Source organism: Myotis lucifugus, unplaced genomic scaffold (genome assembly GCF_000147115.1).
Source record: "Myotis lucifugus unplaced genomic scaffold, Myoluc2.0 scaffold_218, whole genome shotgun sequence".
Taxonomy (NCBI): domain Eukaryota; kingdom Metazoa; phylum Chordata; class Mammalia; order Chiroptera; family Vespertilionidae; genus Myotis; species Myotis lucifugus.
In genome coordinates this window covers 1,117,631-1,139,783 of record NW_005871266.1, presented here as the reverse complement: position 1 = coordinate 1,139,783, position 22,153 = coordinate 1,117,631, and the positions used below count along the sequence as shown (strand labels likewise).

At 35.2% G+C, this 22,153-nt stretch overlaps 1 protein-coding gene across 5 annotated transcripts in view; it reads right to left on the bottom strand.

The window, feature by feature from the left end:
- Positions 1-454: 454 nt before the first annotated feature.
- Positions 455-22,153, bottom strand: part of HIPK3 (homeodomain interacting protein kinase 3) — a 65,637-nt gene continuing 43,938 nt past the window's right edge. For 2 of the 5 annotated variants that reach the window (XM_023761807.1, XM_023761806.1), the window contains exons 3-17: positions 20,610-20,733; positions 18,013-18,132; positions 16,513-16,599; positions 15,583-15,767; positions 14,145-14,304; positions 13,647-13,770; positions 10,960-11,081; positions 10,529-10,656; positions 10,276-10,437; positions 10,057-10,119; positions 9,464-9,757; positions 9,052-9,192; positions 7,256-7,491; positions 5,863-5,990; positions 455-4,377 (exon numbers count right to left, since the gene is read on the bottom strand). In XM_023761807.1, coding sequence (XP_023617575.1) covers positions 3,901-4,377; positions 5,863-5,990; positions 7,256-7,491; positions 9,052-9,192; positions 9,464-9,757; positions 10,057-10,119; positions 10,276-10,437; positions 10,529-10,656; positions 10,960-11,081; positions 13,647-13,770; positions 14,145-14,304; positions 15,583-15,767; positions 16,513-16,599; positions 18,013-18,132; positions 20,610-20,733 — 2,551 coding nt within the window. In that variant the 3' untranslated portion in view covers positions 455-3,900. The remainder of the gene's footprint in view (positions 4,378-5,862; positions 5,991-7,255; positions 7,492-9,051; positions 9,193-9,463; positions 9,758-10,056; positions 10,120-10,275; positions 10,438-10,528; positions 10,657-10,959; positions 11,082-13,646; positions 13,771-14,144; positions 14,305-15,582; positions 15,768-16,512; positions 16,600-18,012; positions 18,133-20,609; positions 20,734-22,153) is intronic. The other 3 variants (XM_014463741.2, XM_014463738.2, XM_014463739.2) reach the window with 3 other exon arrangements.

Here is a 22,153-nt window from a genome sequence, read left to right as displayed (position 1 = left end):
TACTTACATAATAGTCACAGGGAGGTAAAGTGCAGAATTGGAAATACAGTCATTAATATGTGATAGCTTTGTAAGGTGCCAGTTGGTAACTGGAAATATCAAGGGGAACACTGTGTAAAGTATATGATTGTCCAACCTTTACGGCGTATACCTGAAACCAATACAAAATACTGAAAGTAAACTGCAATTGAAAAATAAAAAGAACTAGTGGAAAGTGAACTAGTTAAACAGCCTGGTTCATATCCCAGATTCACCATTCACTAGCCATGTGACTTTGGTCAACTTACCTAGATATTTTGACCTATTTCCTCATTTCTATAATGAAGATAATAATACCTATCTCACACAAATGGTTTTGAGAATTAACTGAGAGAAGTTAGGTTCTAAATGCTACTAGCCAATCCCTTCCCTACCCTATAAGCAGTCCTGGGTTGGAAAAAAAGTCAACAAGCTGTTTGCTGCAATATATATATTTTAATTCAAAGTGAATCGACAGTAATACACCATAAATTCTTATTTTGACACTCACCAAAATAGTCACCTGGAAAACCCGCTTTTTGTGACAAAGTACAGAAGGCTTGGTCACATTTAAATCACTGAGAACTAGAGAGAAATACTATCGCAAACCGTAATAGACATTACATCCATAAAAATTTTCCCAGTCCTTATTGTAATATTGCACAGTGCAATTGCTACATGGCAAACTAGTGTAGCATAGAAAAGCAAAAACAAACAAACCAAAGAAAGAAAGCCACAAGTCTAAGATTGTTAAACAGTTAACAGTTCAAACTTAGTAATCAAATCTATCATTGGTTCATTAAAACAAATCCTCCTACACCTTGCAGTGTATGATTTAACTTTTACTTAACGCAAACAAAGTTTAAAATAAGTAGTAGAGATTTTTAAAATGAAAAGGCTTTGCTACTACAGTAACATACTTAAACACCCTGAAGAAAAAAGTAAACTAAATATCAGGATATTTGATAAAAAATAATTTGTAAATTAAAATAGTATGCAAATATGCAACTTGAAATTCATGCAGTGTTTTATTTAAGAAAGTATTAAAAAACAAAGAAAACTGGTAAAAATGGCTTCAATGAAGGTATAAATCCAAACCTTTTTTGTCAATATGCTTTAGGCTTTAACAGGATTTTAACATTTTTCATTTTTAAACACATAAAAAGCCCATGATTAGAATCAGTTCAGAGTGATGTACTTAACTGGGGTATGCCTTTATCAAGCATTACTATTATATTATGAAAACATTGAAGTTTATCATTTACTGTCCACTTAACAAGACCATCGTAGTCTTGGAACTGAAAAACAGAAAATAGGACATTTCAGGGTAGTGAAAATGGCCCTGAATAAAAAGCAAACTGCGCCAGTTTTGTACCTGTTGTGGTACAAACATCAGTCGATCCTTTGCACCTGTTTCTGGTGCATCCGCTGCCAGCACTGATTCTTTTCCAAGAAGTGAACAGATACCAGTAATCTGCTGGACCATATAAATAAAATTAGAAGGCTGTGGAGGGCAACGACGTTTACTTAAATAGTGACTCCATAAATTTGCCATCTGTAAATAATCTTTTAAATTAATCTTAGGCTACTCTTTTTTATGTGTAATATATACATATTTCTATTTATATAAAATGCATAGAATTGATTACTAAAAACACTGAAACTTGTGGGGAAAATTAAGTCCTTCATTTTCAGTGTGACTAAAAATGTACTGCTGGTTTTTATTTTATGATCTAATACTGTAAATTTTAAAATCAATTTCAGGCACATTTATTTCACTGATTATTAAATAAAACACTGCTTGTGTTAATGGAGTAAAGAAAAGTTTGTCCATCATTAGCTTATTGTCAACACTGTACTAGAGCTGTACTAGTGGTATGCAATTCATTTATCAAAGAAATGCTATAAATCCAAAACATTTGGAGAGCTTTACACTCAAATGCTTTGTACTGTTTATTCCAGTAAATGCTGTACGATTATATTCCAGATTTTTAAGGAAAAAAAGTTAAGTCAAGCCTGCAAGATACAGCTTTCTCAAGTGTCTACAATGCCAGTATGAAAATAAAAAATTAAGTTACATTGATACATCCAAGTTTTTATATGCAGTGATGAGCACAAACATTAATAGATAAAATACTGATGCAATTAACACACCCAAAATAACATATGCAATTATTTTCCATCATTTACAATACAGTAGTTACAATGACACTCCAAACAGAAAAGCAAAGTAAAAAATCAAAACCCCAACTTCTATTTCATGTAATTAGACTTATACAGAAATTAGAAGGCTACGTAACAACTAGTTAATCACCTAATTTCACAGCTATCTGAAGTGGCAATCGTTATATAGCAGCTTATCTATGATACATTCAAGATAAATGATACAATTTATTACTTGCCCATAAGCTAAAACACGGCCTGTTTAATACCTTTCCTTACATTCCACCTCTACACTACAATATACTTGAGGTCTATGCAAAAAGTAGCTACCTTTTATATAGGAAATGGATGATTAAGTCTTTGGTGCTGTAAAGCAACTTCATTTAAACATCACCACCATCACCAAAAAAACGAAAGAGAGAGTAAGAAAGGAAAAACCCAAGACATACTTCCTAGGAAGAAATGCATGTAATTTCTGTCCCTGACGGAATGTATTAAAAATAAGCAAACACCACCAACAAGCAAACAAGTACTACAATGTAAAAATACTTTAAAAAAAAAACCAAAACCCTCACATGCATAAATGAAAAATTGCACACAAAGAACTCACATCTTTTCAAGCTTCAACAGTAAATATTTTGCTACTACTTATTAAATACTGCATGGTTTTCCCAAGCTAAGATGAAACCACATCATGAATCAATGAGCAATTTGCATTTTCTTTCATTATCTACTCAAAGTCATGCCTACTGCACCTCTAAATATTTTATTAAATCCAATTATACAGCAAACACTCCCAAAATAAACTTAGATTGTATAGCAGTTTTACTTAACTGTATATAAAATGCTGTGTTGTGACAGATATCAACTATCCATTAGATACTGAATCAGTTTTTCTTAAGCACTACTAACTGCTTGCTTTTCTTGAAGCTAGGTCATTCTGAAAATTCAGAGAGCAGAATTCAGCTACGCGAACATGCTGCCCTCTTAGTAAGGAAAAAACAGCTACAACCTGAAATCATACCACACAAAACCGAAAATGAACATTACTCTATCAAAAGAAAACTAAAGAGTAGGTCTGACTTTTAAGTGCTGCAGTCCTCAACATTTATATATAGGTAATAACATTAACAACCTCAAATATTTAAGGCACTATGTGTGGGAACGGTTTACAATGCAGCTGAGATTATTAGAACAACATTTAAGAGCAAAGTCGAGGCAACATTTTGCCCATGCAAAGACACATGCAAATGTAAGGAACAATAGCTCAATTTCTTAGGTAAGTGACCCCACATTTATACACTAAGACACAGATAATACAATTCACTGGTATGCTGTAATTTTGACATATGTGCATCTGTTGCTCTAAGTCTGTACACAGAATGGCTTCCCAAATGTGGACGTGTCTTGCACTAGTTAGAAGGCAATTTTATAAAAAATAGCAGGAGCAAAACTGGACTTCTGCTCCCATAAGTCACCTGTCTAGAGTTACTACATAAGAAGATAACATGACCAAAGACAAGTTATACCAAATGTGCAAAACACATTAAAAGTGAGTTTGTTTTTTTTAAAGCTCAAAGTTGTTTAAATTGCACCCAAGTCTACATGATTCAAAAATAAGTTTCTTGTGCCATGGCTAATATTTATTAAATACCATGTTTTTATTTTTAATCAAATGTTTCTATCATTGAGCTTCTTCAATATACTCCTTTTGAGTTTTCACATATATGGATACTGGCTGAGTTTTGTTGGACTCAATGGAAATCCAGTATATGCAGGTGATGCTGCAATGTAAGAATGTGGTGGGAAGATTGGTTTGTACTGAGTCTGATGAATAGTTGGGGATGGTAACAGGCGGGGATTTATGCCCACTGGGACCTGGTGAACTATGCCACTAGGATGGGATATATTGTAAGTTGGATGCTGTAACATAGGTCTTGAGGTACATGGAGAGGCTAAGAGGTGGGCCACTGGTGCAGCACTAGTGAGGGTAGCTGATGATGGGTATGGAAGTAAGGTAGGCTGTCCTCCAAGGTGTGTACTTCCAGCCAGATGAGCATGCACAGCTGTGTGATTGGGACTTCCATGAGAAAGAGTGAATGGATTACTGGTAACACTAGTAGGGATATAAGCTTGCTGTCTTCGATGTCCGAAGTTTCCATTCCATTCTTGATGCCCAGATCCGAAGTGCTGAACCTATCCAAAACAAACAAGCCAACAAAACACACTAAATACATATTTATAAGTTAAAAAGAAAAGGATAAGGGAAATTACAATAAACTGTGACTGATATCTCATAGAGGATCTCTCAGATCTTAGATTGTACTAAGTATAAATCAAGAGGGGAAAAAATGATATTATATATTAGTACTAACATTGTAATATTTATTACTACATATTATTATAATATTAACATTGCCACTACCACTGCTAGTAGTATCACTATCCCCCCACCACTAATAGCTACCATTTGAGGAATACTTATCATGCATAGAGCTAACACTTTACATACAAGACATTATTTAACCCTTTGCACTCCGAACCATTCTGGACATTGGCTACCAGCTACTTGACGCTACTTTGCGGCGGAAATGTGCATTTACAGACCCTCATATTATTTGGTATAATTTTGGAACCAAGTAATGTATTATAATGATATTGGACTTATATGAATTGGGTGACATCGAGGAATGTATATTTGCAAAAAAAACCACAATATTTTATTGTTTATAATTTTGTACAGTATGATAAGTTTTGTAACACTCCCCAATATGCATTGCAGGCTGATTAGTGCATGTTTGACAGTAATAAGTGGTTTGACGCCTGCCACCAGGTGTTTTCCTGTTAGAACACACAATGCAGTCCCGTTTTCTTTGTCCCACATCGGGAATATGTAGTTTATTGTTTAATCTGACACAAAACCCGCTGACATTTCTTGTATATATCTTAGTAATTTTACGATATTTTGATTTAATTTCTTGTGCCATTTCAAGATAAAACTTCAGGGAAACATGCATGTCTCAAAAAGTTGCGTTGAAATAACTCAATTCCCCTTAATCACTAATAAACTGCAATGTCCCCTGAGAGGGGACATCCGAGTGATATGCTAGAATTCCGATGTCCCCTGAGAGGGGACAGCGGAGTGCAAAGGGTTAATTCCAAAACAACCCCATGATATAGCTATTATTCCCATTAACTGTGGTCCATATTTGCTGAAGAGACCTGGCTAAGGTAATATTTGGCAAAACCAGGATTTGGACACAGATCTTACTCCAATAGCTGTGATCTTTTCTTTCCCCAAGTTTGGAAACTCACTGGTGAGCACCATGCTGAATAGATGGAAACATCATCTCTCACTATCACCATGACTAACACATAAGAAATGTAGCCATCAATCCATTAATGTGCATTCTGATTTAAAGGGTCTAAGAAAACAAACACACTAAAAATTATATTTAAGAGAATCTAAGAGCTTCATTCTTCTGAGGCACTCAATTTCTGTGGATAATCTGCTTAATTTTCCTATATCGGGCTTTTTACTCTTTAGTCACCTAGGATAAGGAAAGGGGTAAAATTTATTAAGATTGCAGACAGTTTCAGAATCTTTCCCCCCCAAGTGAAATACTGCTGCATTTAAATTCCAGAGGCTCTTTCTTATAAATTCACACACGACAAACGTACCTGACTGAAATTCAAATGCTGGGGCTGGAATGCTGATGTCAGTCTCTGCTGACGCGCACCCGCTGTGGAAGGCTGGTTCAATCTTCCAGGGGCACATCGCCCTTTCATTAATGGCTGGCAGAGAGAATCTGGCAATGAGCAACATGTTAAAGCATTAATGCTTTTTCCTTCTCATAGAAAAATTAGAAAGGTCTTTAGATATTTTACACAATAATGATTTGCGAAACTTAAAATTAAATAAAAAGGAAAGGGATCTGATGATTTCCAAGCACTGGATGATATAAAAAGAGATTGCTTTTGTGCAACTTTGCAAGATCAACTTGGAAATTCAGAGATGACTTTTGGTAATACTATTCTCCGTGTTCCGAAATTAAGACCTTTTAGCCATAGCCAGTTTGGTTCTATTCTGGTCAGGGGCACGTACTTCAGTTGCAGGCTCCTCCCTGGCCCAGGCCCTGGTCAGGGCTTGTGCGGGAGGCAACCAATCAATGTGTTTCACATCGATGTTTCTCTCTGTCTTTCCCTCTCTCTTCCACTCTCCCTAAAAATCAATGGAAAAAATGTCCCTAGGTGAAAAAAAAACTTTTCAGAGAGATGAAAATTAAAACCACAATGAGATATTACTTCACACCTGTCAGAATAGCTACCATCAGTAATCAACAAACAAATGCTGGGGAGGATATGGAGAAAAGGTTTGAAACCCTAGTGCAGTTTGTGGGAATGCAGACTGGTGCAACCCCTGGGGAAAACGGTATGGAGTTTCCTCAAAAAATTAAAAATGGAACTGCCTTTGGACCCAGTGATCCCACTTCTGGAAATATATCCTAAGAAACCTGAAACACCAATTCGAAAGAATATATGCACCCCTATGTTTATAGCAGCAGCATTTATAATAGTCAAGATCTGGAAAGAGCCGGATGCCTACCAGTAGATGAGTGAATAAAAAACATCTATGGTACATTTACACCATGGAATACTGTGCGGCTGTAAGAGGAAAATCTTATCTTTTGTGACAGCATGGATGGACCTGGAGATTATTATGCTAAATGAAATAAGCCAGTCAGAGAAAGACAAATACCATATGATCTCACTCACATGTCGAATCTAATCAACTAAATAAACTGATGACAAAATAGAAACAGAGGCATGGATATTGGAATAGACTGGCAGCTGTCAGAGCAAAGGGAGGAGGGGGACTGAATGAAAGGTGAAGGGGTTAACCGAAGAACATATATGCATAACCCACAGTCACAGACAACAGTGTGATGGCCAGAAGGAAGAGGGGGCAGGGGCTGGGTGGAAGTGGGCAAAGCGGGGGGAAATGGAGACATCTGTAATAGCTCCGACAATAAAAATTTTTTTAAAAAAAGACCTTTTAAGGGACTCAGCTTACCTGTGTTTGCCATATGCTCATCGGCATTTAATCCATTCTCTAGTCCCATTGGTGGCACCACAACAGTACAGACAGCTGGCTTGGTTTCTGTGTTGGAAGAGGGCACCAGTTCTGTGTTCTGATGAGTGTCCTCCACAAAACTGCTCTCTGCAAACGGACTGTCATGTCCTGAAGAGTCTGATGTTGGAGAGCCATCCACAGTATCACAACCACTTTCCTGCTCTTCATCTGACATACTACAGTAGGAAAGTACTTTTATGAATAATATGCATTTCACATTAAATGTAAAGTTAAATGATATCCAGGCTCCAGTAAATTGGTAACCAACTTATTCAATTATTTCATATCTAATTACAACTTCTTCCTTGGTCAATAACATTTTTGCCATAAATTTTTTAGACTCTCATGTTAATTCTCTCTTCAGACTGATAATCCTAATTCCTGTTTAGGAACCTCCTTTTAGCACTGGATTTTCTCTTCTTTCCTTTCCCATTTGATCCTTAGTAGCAGTTCATAAATCCCACTTTATAAATTCCAGAACTTTTCATCAAATACCACAAAAGCAGCACTCTTCTGGATAATTTAAATGACATGTACAAACATTATGGATATTTCAGATTAAATTCTAATGTTAAAATACATCTCTTTAGTGGTGCCTCGTGTCCTTTTTACTAACTAGTTATTTGAAAGGTCTTCCCCACTCCTCTGCAGGCCTAGCAAGAATCCCATTATTTCTCATCTTTTCCTGACCCTTTTGGGCCCTGACAATATCTCTCCTTGTGATTTCCACAGCATTTATTGTCTGTCTTAATCATTCAATTCGTATTTAACATTTTGAAGCCTCTCTCTCTATAGGTATATTTTAGTTACATATTTTTATTCATATATCTTATACATACATTTATATATACATGTTTTCATATGTACGTACATATTTATGTATATGTGTGTATAGTATCAACTTCCAAACCACATTATAAGCAATTTATAAGAAGATGTGGTAAAGTTACTTTGTCTTCCACAGAGCTTTGGTTATAAGTATGCAATACCTGACTAAGGAAAAGAGAAGACAAATGTATAAAATTAAGACCTAAAAGTTATTCAAATTTTGTTTTCACTTAAAAAAATATCCTAAAAGCTAAAATCAAATATATTTCGCTTAAACTTTTGTGGCAAATCACTTAATGTGTTAGCGCAGTGGTTCTCAACCTTCTGGCCCTTTAAATACAGTTCCTCATGTTGTGACCCAACCATAAAATTATTTTCGTTGCTACTTCATAACTGTAATGTTGCTACTGTTATGAATCGTAATGTAAATATCTGATATGCAGGATGGTCTTAGGCGACCCCTGTGAAAGGGTCGTTCGACCGCCAAAGGGGTCGCGACCCACAGGTTCAGAACCGCTGTGTTAGCGCATCATGCTGGCTAGAGGAAGCTCACTACTCTAGTGGCAATCCATGTTCCTGGGCAAAAGGAAGGATAGGCAAGGAAATACGGATGGAACCATGCTAATCAATCACCAATGAGAGAAAGAATCACAGCAGATATTCTGACACTGGGTCATCACTTTATTATGCAAAACAGTCTTGTTTTATTTTGACAAAGTGTATGTTCTTATTCAAAACTTAAGTTATAACAACAGTGTATGGAGCTAAAGTTGAAATTTTTGGCTTTTTACCCTTTTAAAACAGATGATTCTTTTAAAATCTTTATTATTTTAAACAACTACAAAAGAAATCATAGGCTTTTTAGTTGACTTCATATGTATTATTTAACACTATTAAAATTCCTTTACCTGTTAGGTCTCTTGCAAGGGGATGGGCTGGACTGCCCTGAGGAGCTGGTGCTCAGAGTACTATCAGGACTACTCAGTGAGCACATCCGATCGATATTCAAAGTGCTCTGGCAAGCTTCACAATCTAGACTGCCTTTACAACTAGTAAGAGAGAAGGGAGGGAAATAAAAAATGAGAAGATATTTGTCAGGTAGCCAAAATTTAATTCATCTAAGTATATGAATCAGTGAAGAGTAACCTACACAGACAAAAGCTTATAAATACGGGGAAATGCTAACCATGTTAAATACTACTTAGGAAGTTTACTCCAAAGACACTAGGTTACAGAAAGTTACTGTTCACCACACCAGGGGGCGCCATCGTTATTATTTAAGGATGCAGCATCAACACAGGAAACTGCCTCGGCACTTACTCTCTGAGAGAATGTCTCTGTGTGGTCTCTTCTTCGTCGGTGTCACTGCTGATGGTGATCACACTCACTGCGGGACTTGGGGAGTCGGCTATGATGATGGTTTGCCGCTGCTTGTCTGAAACTGATGAATCAGAGTCCTGCCTGACAGATGTTTCACAACAATTTCTTGCCTCTACTGAGTTATGATTGTCCCGTGTTTCTATACAATTCACTTCCTCGACATCTTTCCCATTTGCTATCTTTGGAGAAATAAATGCTGAATGTGGGATATTGGTATTCTGCAATGCATTACTCCTGCAATCAAAGAAATAATGTGTCATTTCTACAGTCAAAATATGAACATGACATTTTTCTAAGAAATCTTGTTAAAATGAGTAACGTGAATTTTCACTTGGTTCAGGATCATGTATATAACACACTAACATACAGATAAGTTTTGTAAAATATAAAATATTATCTCTAGAAATATTAATGTAGGTTGCATTTACTACATTCAAATGGCCATTTTTTTTGGTAAATGTGATATCTGTGTCTAAAATGGTCTAAAATTATAAGTAGGTAATATATCAAAAGGGCAATAAAGACAGTCTTACCAACTGAAAGCATTTATTTCCTCTCTTCCTGGCTCCCATTCCATTAGTTTTACCAAAATACCTCTGAGAAATTGAGAAGGGAGCTGGCTTAGTGTTTGTAACAAAGCTATCAAAGAGGTCATTTTGAATACAACAGAGTGACCCTTTAGTGTACATGCAAAATTTATCTTAAAGATTAATTCTCAAAATGCAGAGCAAAGTTAAAATATCAACACCAACCTGTTCTGGCACAGTTTATTTTTCTTGGTAGTGGCAGGCTGAGGCCAGACAACGTGTGCAATGCCCACACTAATTGGCTGAGGAGCCGATAAAGTTATCTGATTGGTTAGAAGAGGTTGCGGCATCACTGAGCTATAATGACTGCTGTGTGAAATCATTTTCCTAAGGAGAAAATTTAAAAAATTGAATCTCTTTTTTAACAAGAACTATTTTTCAAACTATTCACAAAAAAGTACTTTTGTTTCTAACTTACCCCCAGTCTCCAAGCCTTTGTGAACCAGCCACACCCTCAGAAGTTAATGTAGTGGTAGCAGGAGCCAAGGGTGTTACTTGCTGCCAGGCAGGTACCAGCATCTGCTGTGTTCTACCAGACCATGTCTGCTGCACCAAAAACAAACAAACAAGAAAAAAGAGAAGGAAGGAAAGAAGGAAAGGAGGGAGGGATGGGAGAAGAAAGAAGTTATAAATCATTCATCATTATTAGATCCTAAAATCAAAAATACATTAAACAATCATCTAATAATTTAAAAGTTAAAGTCAATAATCTACAAAGGCTTGAATTCCCATCCAGATTATTTTCATTGTTTCCCAACATCACAGACTGATATTTTACAAATAGATCAGTACCCCTACTTGAGTATAAGGAGGACAGCACATATGCAGAAAGGATGAATTATTACCAACCTGAGAAAGAACTCCTGGTCGGATCTGGAGTGGCTGCACAGCTGTGGCCTGAGTTACAAGTGGAACTGTATTATCTACCCTTATTGAATAACTAGTGGGTTTACCATGCGTTGTAGGAATACCTGTGAAATAGAAAAGAATAGTTCTCAAACGTAAGTTAACTCAGAGAAAGAATTTTTCTTCCTAAACTCTTATAAATTTAAACAATTGTTTAAATTCTGATTTAAATTGTAAAACCATCTCCTACATAACATTTTCATTAACACTAACAAAGTAATCTATTAGGAAAGCAATGTACATTTTATCTAACTTCTGGTACATTCTTATAAAGCAATTTGTTGCAGCAGTTACTTTCAATATAGGTTGGCAGATTGTTTAATACAATCAATTTTAGATAAAAGTGATCTTAGGTATATTTGATTGGCCATTAGAGAAAAATATAATTGTCTTCTTTTCCTACTGAAAAATAACTTTACAATTTTTATTGCATGAATATATTTAAGTGTTAACCCTAAAGAGGAGGGTACTATGCTAATAAGTAAAATAAGTCAGACAGAAAAAGACAAATACTGTATGATTTCACCTATATGTGGACTCTAAAGAACAAAATAAATAAGCAGACAAATAGAAACAGACTCACACATATAGAGAAAAGACTGATGGTTGTCAGAAGGGAGGGGGTTGGGGAGCTAGGTAAAAGGTGAAGAGATTAGGAAGTAAAAAATAGTAGTTATAAAACAGTCATGGGGATATAAAGTACAGCACAGGGAATATAGTCAAAAATATTGTAACAAGTATGTATGGTGCCAGGTGGGTACTGGAAATATTGAGGGGATCACTTTGTAAAGTTATGTGATTGTCTAACCACTGTGCATATACCTGAAACTAATACAAAATAACACTGAAAGTCAACTATAATTGAAAAAGAAAAATTTTAAAACTCCAAAGGGGAAAGTTTATTTTGTTGCGTTTATTTTCTGCACAGAGGAGTTTATCTTACTGCCTGGGTATTCTACCCTCTGAGCTCCACCTAAAGAACTAGATCTGAATTAAATTTAACAAAAATCTACAGGTTATTTTTATAAACTGACTTTCTTGCCCCTTCAAAAAAGCATGTCTTGATCAGCAAATTATCCAAGAAAAGGACTATAAGCACACTCAGCAATGTAGATATATTGCAGCATAGACAATCTCATAATTCACTTTAACAAGGATTAAAGAACAGCAAATTCTCAAATCCCAACAAAAATCACACTGCCCTTAAATTTTCCTCATAATTAATATTTTAAGAAGAATTCTCCTATTATCTTCTCCCCTGAAGAGGTCTAATTATTTTTATCAAGTGTTAACATTTGTTGAATCTAGGGTAAAAGGTATATTTTTTGAACTTTTCTATATGCTTAAAATTTTTATAATACATAGTTGAGAAAAATCAAGTAAATAAACACAGCAAAACCTTTCAGAGTACTGACAATATAATGATGTGGGTATTTTCATTTTCATTATTAGAGACCAGCCACGAGTCACTGTCACAGGAACAGTCCACCACTGGACCACAAGCTCATCTTGCGAAGCAATCATCTAAGTTGTTGTTTTTTATATTTTCAGCGATACAAACCTTCCCCTCAATAAAACCTTATATGAAAACCCAATATATATACATAAAAGATGAAAGTAAAGCTACATGGGTAAAACAAAAGTGGCTATAGAGTTGACATGTTTTCATATCTCTTGTTACCAGCCAATCAAGGCAACAAACATATTTTCTTGGTGCTTTGTTAAGCATTGTGGTAGATTTTTAAAAAATTTTTAAATTGCTTAAATTCTTAAATCAAATATAAAATTCAAATAACCTTCAGAATCCAGAAATATTAAGAGCTAGAAACGACTAAGACAATATCTATTCAGCCTGTTTCCTTTGATTAAGACTGAAACAGGTTAACAAATGTGTCTATAACACAGCAAATCAGAGAAACAGAACTATATCCCAGGTGTACAGACTTAGCAACAATTTTTCCTTACACCATACATACCTATACATACAGTATTAACATCATGTTTCAAAGGGTTAGTTAGGGCCCCAATTATAATTAACCTCTTGCTTTAAGATATAACTAGATGTTAAATCTTAACAAGAATAATATGCTATGAAAGGACTAGGAAGTAGGGTTTTATTCTCGTTATTCCAATCACACCTGCTGCTATCACCCACTAAGAACCACTAAGAAATTCCCCTTTGAGAATTTATGGGCTCTTCAAAGGAATTCTGCCACCCATCACACTTGAAGATTTAATTTGATATTTTTATCTACCTAAGGGATTTGATTTAGTCAAAATCAATCCTTTTAAAAAACAAAAATCTAAGATATGGTTCAAGAACAAGACTATAACATCTGGGACAGAATTCCTTTGACCAAAACTTAAACAGGACGACCCATAGCTTTCAAGCTCATTAATTTCTACTTAGGTATTTTATCGTGCTAGACTCTACAGGAAATACAACTGTCATATGACCCGTTCTGTCAACGATGAAATGTCACTGGTCTAAGGGCTACTGACAAGCTTAAATTAAATTCAAATGTAGCACTAATAGTAGCAAAAACTGTACAGTATATTTAAGAAATAATTAAATTTGTTTAAGAATACCGCATGCCTAAATTCAAAATGTAATTTAATTGAAAGAATACCTTGGATAGCTGGGGGGCAGATAATCAGTGTCTGTTGAAAAGCATCACCACAACCAAAATGAGCAGTTCCAGCCTGCAGAGGAATTCCATGGTGCACAACAGAGTGTGCAGATGTGGTTAGTGCCTGAAATGAGCAATGTACGTGGCATTATACAGAGCAGTCTTCTTGTTGCTACACACATGCTTTATAAAGAGAATTAAAACACATTTCTTAAAACCTTAATTCTATGATAAAAATGGGTCCAGACACTGACTTTACTGAGTTCTACTAGTCATAGAGTTGTGGCACAGAGGGCAAGTAGAGGATATTGAAAGAATGAAAGGTGAGAAGAAACAAATGAATTTGGGTAGGTCTGTTCCAGTTGTTCCCTGAAATATTAGATATTTAATAGAACAGCCATAGAAGACCTCACCAGCACTGTACCTTCTAACTGCTGACATGAGACTTCAAAAGCAAAATGAGCAATCATAAAAAAATATAAATTCTTAGATTCTTACCTGACTTCTTAATGTGCCGAGTTTAGTAAAACTTGCTGCCAGATTAGCTGTACTATTTGAAGAAACTGGTCTTAAAAATGAAGTTTTATTGTGATTATTTGTGTCACATGAATTTGGGTGAGACTTACAAATATCCATAATATGAAAACAGGACTTTACACTGCAAAACAAAAACAAAAAAGTGGAGGGAGATGTCACTGTAATATTATTTTAAATGTATAGAATAGTTTAAAATCAATGTACATTAATTTAAAAATTATTTCCAAAGGAAAAAGATTCTATGACTTGCACTTAATCTGCTTATTTCCAATACTGTTTCTACCAGAAAATCCTACAAGATTTAATTTTAAATCAAGCAAAAGTGTTATCTTATATCTGCAATATTTTTTAAGACAAAAAAGCAACAATAAGCATTTTTCTTGTTAGTACACTATCATTTTATGACCCCCCTCCACCCTAAATAATTTTTCCTAAATTTCTAGATCTCCACGTCCCTAAATTAATGGTACCAATTATGGAGTTATCATGTTATTTTCAAAGTGTTTATATATGGAAACCACTAGACATTTCTTAAGTATGGAGGGGTGGAGATAGTAGTTCAACTTTATAAAAATACCAATTTTGCCTGGCCAGTATGGCTCAGTGGTGGGACATCAACCCATGAACCAGGAGGTCACAGTTCCATTCCCAGTCAGGGAACATGCCTATATTGCAGGGTCAATCCCCAGTAGGGGTGTGCAATTTTAAGGGTAATCCACAAATAGCAGATATCAGTTATCCCTATACCTTCTTCATACAGTCTTTCTAAAATATTAACAGATGTTGTTTTAAATCATATACTTTATCCCTTCAGCTTATTAAAATAAAAAAGGTCTGGGGTTCAAAGAATTTGCAAGATCCGCCTAAGGTAATTCTGTTAAGGCCTTCTCAATTTGAGAACACATTTTTCTCTACTGCCCCATTAAACAAAACCTCCTTTCCTTCCTTTCCTTCCACAACACAGGAGAAAAGAGGGAGGGGAGGAAAGCAAATGGTATGAAGGGAAATTGAAAATAGAGTTTGGGGGACTCAAAAGAGAAATAACTGTTAACATTTCCTGCTAATATATGCTAATATATACATACACACACACACACACACACACACACACACACAACCTGGTTATTAAGATAAGACTATCATATAAAAACAAAACAACTCAGTCATTTCCAATATAGTGTTTTGGAAAAAGAACACTGGAGTGCAATTGAGATTTATGGTCTAGTTCAACTCTGCCACTTACTAGCCCATGTGACCTTGGCCAAGTTAGTGTGACTTCTTTTGACTCAATTGCTTATATTTAATAAAGAAATTGAATCGTTTTTAACACACTAATTTTTTATAGACAGTATTATTATTTTCCCAGAATCACTTTTAAAAAGATTTTAAAGTAACATACTGGTTGCTATGAGGAAAATCTAGAAGATGTTTCATATTAACAAAAGGATGGTTCAACGTTTCAGCTGGAGTAATTCTTAAATCTGCATCGATCAGCAACATTTTCTTTAACAGACTAACAAATTCTCTTCTATCAGCTTTCTCAGCCAAAAGATCACTTCCTTCCAAATCCATCACTGTGTTCACCTGCAAAATCAAAATTTCAAGTCATCAAATAAAAATAAGCCATAGCATATGCTAAAATTCCAGTTAAAAAAAATACACAACATAGAAAAGAACGAAGAACTATAATTATTTTGAAACAAGAAAGAACAATTGAGTTGAACAAATTCTCAAAATGTTTTCAAGCATCAAATAGGGTTCAAAGAAGGAAATAAACCTTTTCCCTAAACAAACCCTTTCCTAATGAGGAATAAAGAAAAGAAATTGGTTTGCTAGGATTTTCCCTTTTAAAGAAAAAAGAAATTTTTTTTAACTAAAGAACAGGATTGTATAAATTACTTAATAAAGACAAATGCAATTTAGTTCCTGAAAGATTAAAACCTTAAAATCGCCGAAACCGGTTTGGCTCAATAGATGGAGCGTTGGCCTGTGGACTGAAGGGTCCCAGGTTCGATTCCGGTCAAGGGCATGTACTTGGGTTGCAGGCACATCCCCAGTGGGAGATGTGCAGGAGGCAGCTGATCGATGTTTCTCTCTCATCGATGTTTCTAACTCTCTATCTCTCTCCCTTCCTCTCTGTAAAAAATCAATAAAATATATTTTAAAAACAAACAAACAAACAAAAAAAACCTTAAAATCAATTTTGTCTGAAAGGGTTAAAAACAGCAAGCATTCTATAGTCATTTAGAAAATGATATTTTCATATCCTTGACAATCAAGCCCAACACCTTCAGCATGAAAGATTCACAACTGTGACTGTGGTACTCACATGCACTATATCATCCAGACTGTTGAATATGTACTTTCTGGCTTCTTTAGACTTCATTCCTGTCTCTGCCTCATGTTCTTCTAGTGTCTTATTGAATATACCAAAGAGGGAAAATAGTATGTTATTACCCATCACTTGTAAATTCTTTATTTCTTTAATTCTGGCATATTTAGTCTAATATATTGAATATTCTAAGGCAGTGGTTCCCAATCTTTTTTTGGACATACCCCGCCTAAGCATCTCTAAAATCCTGACATATAATTCTTATTATTCAGAAAGTGAACTCCTATTTACGTGGAGGAGGCCTAAAAGGCCATTAACTTGATCTAAACAAGCTTCCAAAGAAGAACATGGCATCCATGAAAGAGAAAAATAAAAGAACCAAAGGACACAGTTGAAGTACTGAGGAAGAAATCACTAAGAAATTGTTAAAAATATATATTATTATTATTAATATGAAGTGATATGAGACAAATAGCAAATAAAGTTTCAAAACATGTAATAGCCCTAGCTGGTTTGGCTCAGTGGATAGAGCAACAGCCTGAGGACTGAAGGGTCCCGGGTTGGATTCCAGTCAAGGGCACATGCCTGGGTTTCGGGCTTGATCCCCAGCAGTGGGTGTGCAGGAGGCAGCCGATCAAATGATTCTCTCTCATTGATGTTTCTCTCTCTCTCCCTTTCCCTTCCTCTCTGAAATCAATAAAAATATATATATATAAAATTTTTAAAACATAATAGAGAACTGAAATACACAAATATGTCACAATATATATTTATACAATGTATATGAGGTCCCTAGAACCATAAGAAATGCAAAAAATTCACTGTTAATAACTCATTCTTGAATTGCCCCCCTTAAAAATGAAATTACCCCCCTGTGGGGCCTATGTCCCACGTTTGGAATTACTGTTTTAAGAGAAGTAGTAGTTTCAAAGGAATAACTACCATAAATGTATGTTTTTTTAAGTACAAAAAAATTAAAAGATTAAAAGAGCTTGGTTCAGGTAAAAAAAAAAAAACATATACATACAACAAATTCCTTAAACAAAATAATTACAAAGTTAATATTACATTGAGGATTTGTTGATCCCCCAAAGATCCAAGAATAAATTCAGTACTTGGGTTATGTACTAAGGGGTTAGATTCAGTGCTTTTCCTATAAAGCTTAATAATGTAGACCTGGATAAAGAAGATTAAACACACAGAACACAAGTAATTATACTCATAAAATTTTTTAAAAAATCATTTAAGATGAGTTAATAATTATGTTGCCAGGTAAGAGAATGAGCTAAGTCATTCAAAAAAAGGGCTTTCCTCCTTATGGGGCGGAGGGAGGGGTATGTATGTCAAAAATGAAAATTAAAAAGAAGGAAAAATGCAATAAAATAAAAATAAGCATGGAGGGCATTATCTATGCACATGAGACTATATATATATATATATATATATATATATATATAGAGAGAGAGAGAGAGAGAGAGAGAGATTTAAATGAATTACCTTTAATCTCCAACCAGAATGAGAAATATCTGTTTCTCTGCAAAAAAATCTTGTGGATTTTGTACCCACATTTAACAACTGTTCTCCTGGTAAACCTTGAGTCTGAGAAATGTATCGAATCTGAAAAATAATTTACAGAACATCAGAGTTTATTCTTTCATGCAACAGATATTAATTGAATACCTATTAAATATCAGACATTATGCTAGGTATCAGGTCAAGAATTAAATGATATAGTCTGTGCCCTCGAGAAATTCACAGTCTAGTGGGGAATATACAAGTCAACAATTATAATGCAGTTATAAGTATCATATAATTATTATAAATACCATAATAAATGCATGCTTTATGTAAAGACACAGAAAGGAAGGGATACCTAAAATAATTCTAGTTCCAGAAAGTTCCAGAAGAGGTGATGCTCAAGTTGGGTCTTAAAGAACAAATAGAGTTTGTTAGCCCTGGAGGAGTGGGGAAAATCTAATCTATTATGGTTTGTGTTAATGTTATAATATGAGTAAATACAGAAAATCAGGAGAAGATGCCCACACATTCAGAGTGGAAGCACAGAGGTTCAATAAGGGAGAAATGGCAAGAGATGAAATTGAACTAGAGGCAAAAGGATTTTATTTACTCCAGGAGGTAATAATAATGGGAAACCACTGGAGACATCTAGGCAGGAAATTGACAAGTTACATTTTTAACATCTAAGAATGGTGAGAAGCTGAAGCCAGAGGAGAGATGAGGAGGGCGTGAGTTAGACTGTAGGGACAGAAAGGAAGGAGTGGATTTAAGAGAGACTTAGATTGACAGAGGCTTGGTGAATTATGACTGTGGGAGCACTGGAGCGACCACATCTATGTCACTGGCTTGACTGAGTCAGTAGCAGTAGAGAGAGGGGTATAGATGAGCACTCACAGAATACTGAAAAGTTCCAGCCTCAGGGCTCTGAACTTAATATCCTTCTGTTTGGAACACTCTTTGCCCAGACATCTGTATGGCTCATCTTTCACTTCCTTCAGCTCTCAGCTCAAATGTCACCTTATTCATGAAGCCTCCCATGACCCACCAATAAATAATAAGCTCTTCCCTCTTCAGTAACCCTTATCTTCCTTACTCTGTTGTATTGTTCTCCACCATGCTTTCTAACAGCTGATACTCTCCATGATTACTTTCTATTTTCTTACCCGACTCTCCATGAGAATGTGAAGTTTCATGAAGAGAAGAGCTTTGTTTTGTTAACTTAAATATACACCCATGATAATGTCTGATACATAGTAGGCCCTCAAATATCTGTTCCCCAATTTAATGGCTAAGCAGCACAGGGAATAAAAAGAGGCTTAACTCCTCTAAACTGTGTTTGAGAACAACAGGATTCTCATTTTTTAAACCTCAAGGACTCTGCTCTATCAATTAATCCATCCTCCCCCTGCATATTCTATTTGTTCCTCTCTCTGAGATCATTCCCCTCAATTTACATAAATGATTAATATCTTCTATCCCCCTCAAAATTTCCTTTAACTATTTGAAATTCTTTCCTCATTCACTTAAAGGTCTTCAAATAGTAGCCTATATCTTACTTCTCATCTCAACACACTACAATTTGAATTTTACTATCGCTCCCATAATATGGTTAAGGCAAGTAATGGCCTGTTAATAACTGACATATTAGTAGTCCCATATTAATCCTTTTTCTACCTTGATACTATTACCCATTACCTTTTTACTTAAAAACTCTGTTCCTTCCATTTCCACATTTTTTCTGGTTCTCCTCTTAATTCTTGACACTCTTTAATTGCCTTCCTCCATATGACATTGCCTTCCAGAGTTTTATGTCTTCTTCCTTCCCTCTACAAGCCCCAAGTGTCCCTAGTTTTATCTCTAAATCTAAATATTTATCTCTTGCTCTGGAGCTGTAGATTCAGCTGCTTATTGAAACTCTCCAATCAGCTGGCCTTTAGGTACTTCAAAGTGAACATATTCTAAACTGATTTTCCCTAAAATCTGTTAATTCTCATGTCTTCCCCCTTTGATAAACAGAAACCCAACCACACAAATCAGAAACTTTGTCTGATTTATGCCAGACAAGTCTCTCTCCCTCATCACCCTCCCCCAACATCCAAAACCGTAGCCATTTTACCCCATTGGCACTTTTCTTAACTGCCCCTCCTCCCCATCCCTATTTCAGGTCTTCTTCAATTCTGAGCTATGCAATTTCACACTGCCTCCCTAATGACCCCATCCATGCAGCCCCAATTTATTATTCACACTGCTAAAGCACTATTACTGAAATGGACACAGTCCAATAATATAAACATGATGCAAAAAAAATCTCCCATGAACTTTACAAAACTGGTTTTTGGGCCTGTGGACTCAAGCTTTGTTTATGAAATATACTTAGTGTTATAAAAGAGTTTTTAAAAATCAAACACAGTTTTGAGATTTTGAATTTAAAATCCACAAGATCTCAGGTCTAGCCATTTTATTTTTAAAAGATTTTCCACATGTATTGTGTACCTAAAGAAATGCATTCTTAGTAGTCTATTTTTTTTTCTTTACAATCTACCAATTCTACTAGATTATCTTGACAGATCTGTTACCTGGTCATACTCCAATGCTCCTGGGTAGAGCGGCCATCCAAGGAATAATTCTGCAATCACGCATCCCAATGACCACATGTCTATGGCTTCACAAAATGGCAGCCCCAATATAATCTCTGGAGCTCTGAAATTAAAAAAATAAAAAAATCAGAATGGGTTTCCTACAGTGGGTCTCAACCTTCTGGCCCTTTAAATACAGTTCCTCATGTTGTGACCCAACCATAAAAGTATTTTCGTTGCTACTTCATAACTGTAATGTTGCTACTGTTATGAATCGTAATGTAAATATCTGATATGCAGGATGGTCTTGGGCGACCCCTGTGAAAGAGTCGTTCGACCGCCAAAGGGGTCGCGACCCACAGGTTGAGAACCGCTGCTTTAAAAGTATCTGATTTCATCTGACATTCTAAGGAAAGTTAATAAATGACAGAAAAAAATACCTTCTATTTATAGTAACTCTTCACTTTTCAGAACTCTTTGAAACCTAGTCATAATCCTGAATTAAGCTTTAGAAGGTGCACTATGTACAATATTGCTATGATAAAATATCTACACTTACACCTCATGGTTTTATTAACATAACATTAAAAAGCAAAAAGCATACACTTGGTTTTGAGACTACAGCAGATTAGATATAAAACACTAGAAAGAAAACTGGCAAACTATTAAATACATGCACTATGACATCAACAGAACTGAAAACCAGACGTTGAGAGATAAGACCAAAACAAAATAAAACCCCAAAGGCTACAAGTGAATCTAGACTTAGATAATATTTCAGAACAGGATAATAAATATTCACATAATTAGAGACATTAGTCATCCAAAAGAGACAAGACCAAGTTCCATGTATTCTGCTTTAAAAGGCAAAAAAGTAGAGGATATATCAAAACAGTTAAAAAGCATTTTAGCACTTAACGAGCTTTGATTATTTAGAAAAATGTATTCCATGAAAGATATCATTCCCACATAAATTACGTTGCTACTTCACATAGCTTTCCCATGAGAAGATTAACAACCTATGACAGGCTCCACATAAAGCTATGTAACTCCAAAGTCATACATTCATAGTTTACTAGATTTGCATGTTCGTATTTTCTATTTTAAAAACAATCTCAAATTTACAGAGATGTTGTAAGAATAGTATAATGAAAATTTTTTCCTGAACCACTGAAGAACAATTTGCCAAATAACTATATACTTTGTATTTCCTACAAACAGGAATTTTCTCTTAAATAACTACAATACCATCATCAAAATCAGGAAATGAACACTGATACATCTCTACATCTAAGCCTCAGACTCAAAATTTGGCTAATTATATTAATAATGTCCAAGTCAGAATCATGCATTGCATTAGGTTGTCTTATCTCTTTCAGTCTTTTTCTTTTTTATATTTAAATATATAAATATATATATGTTTTAATATATTTTTACTCATTTCAGAGAGGAAGGGAGAGGGAGGGAGAGATAAAACACCAATGATGGTGAGAGAGAATTATTGATTGGCTGCCTCCTGCATGCCCTTTACTGGGGATGAGCCT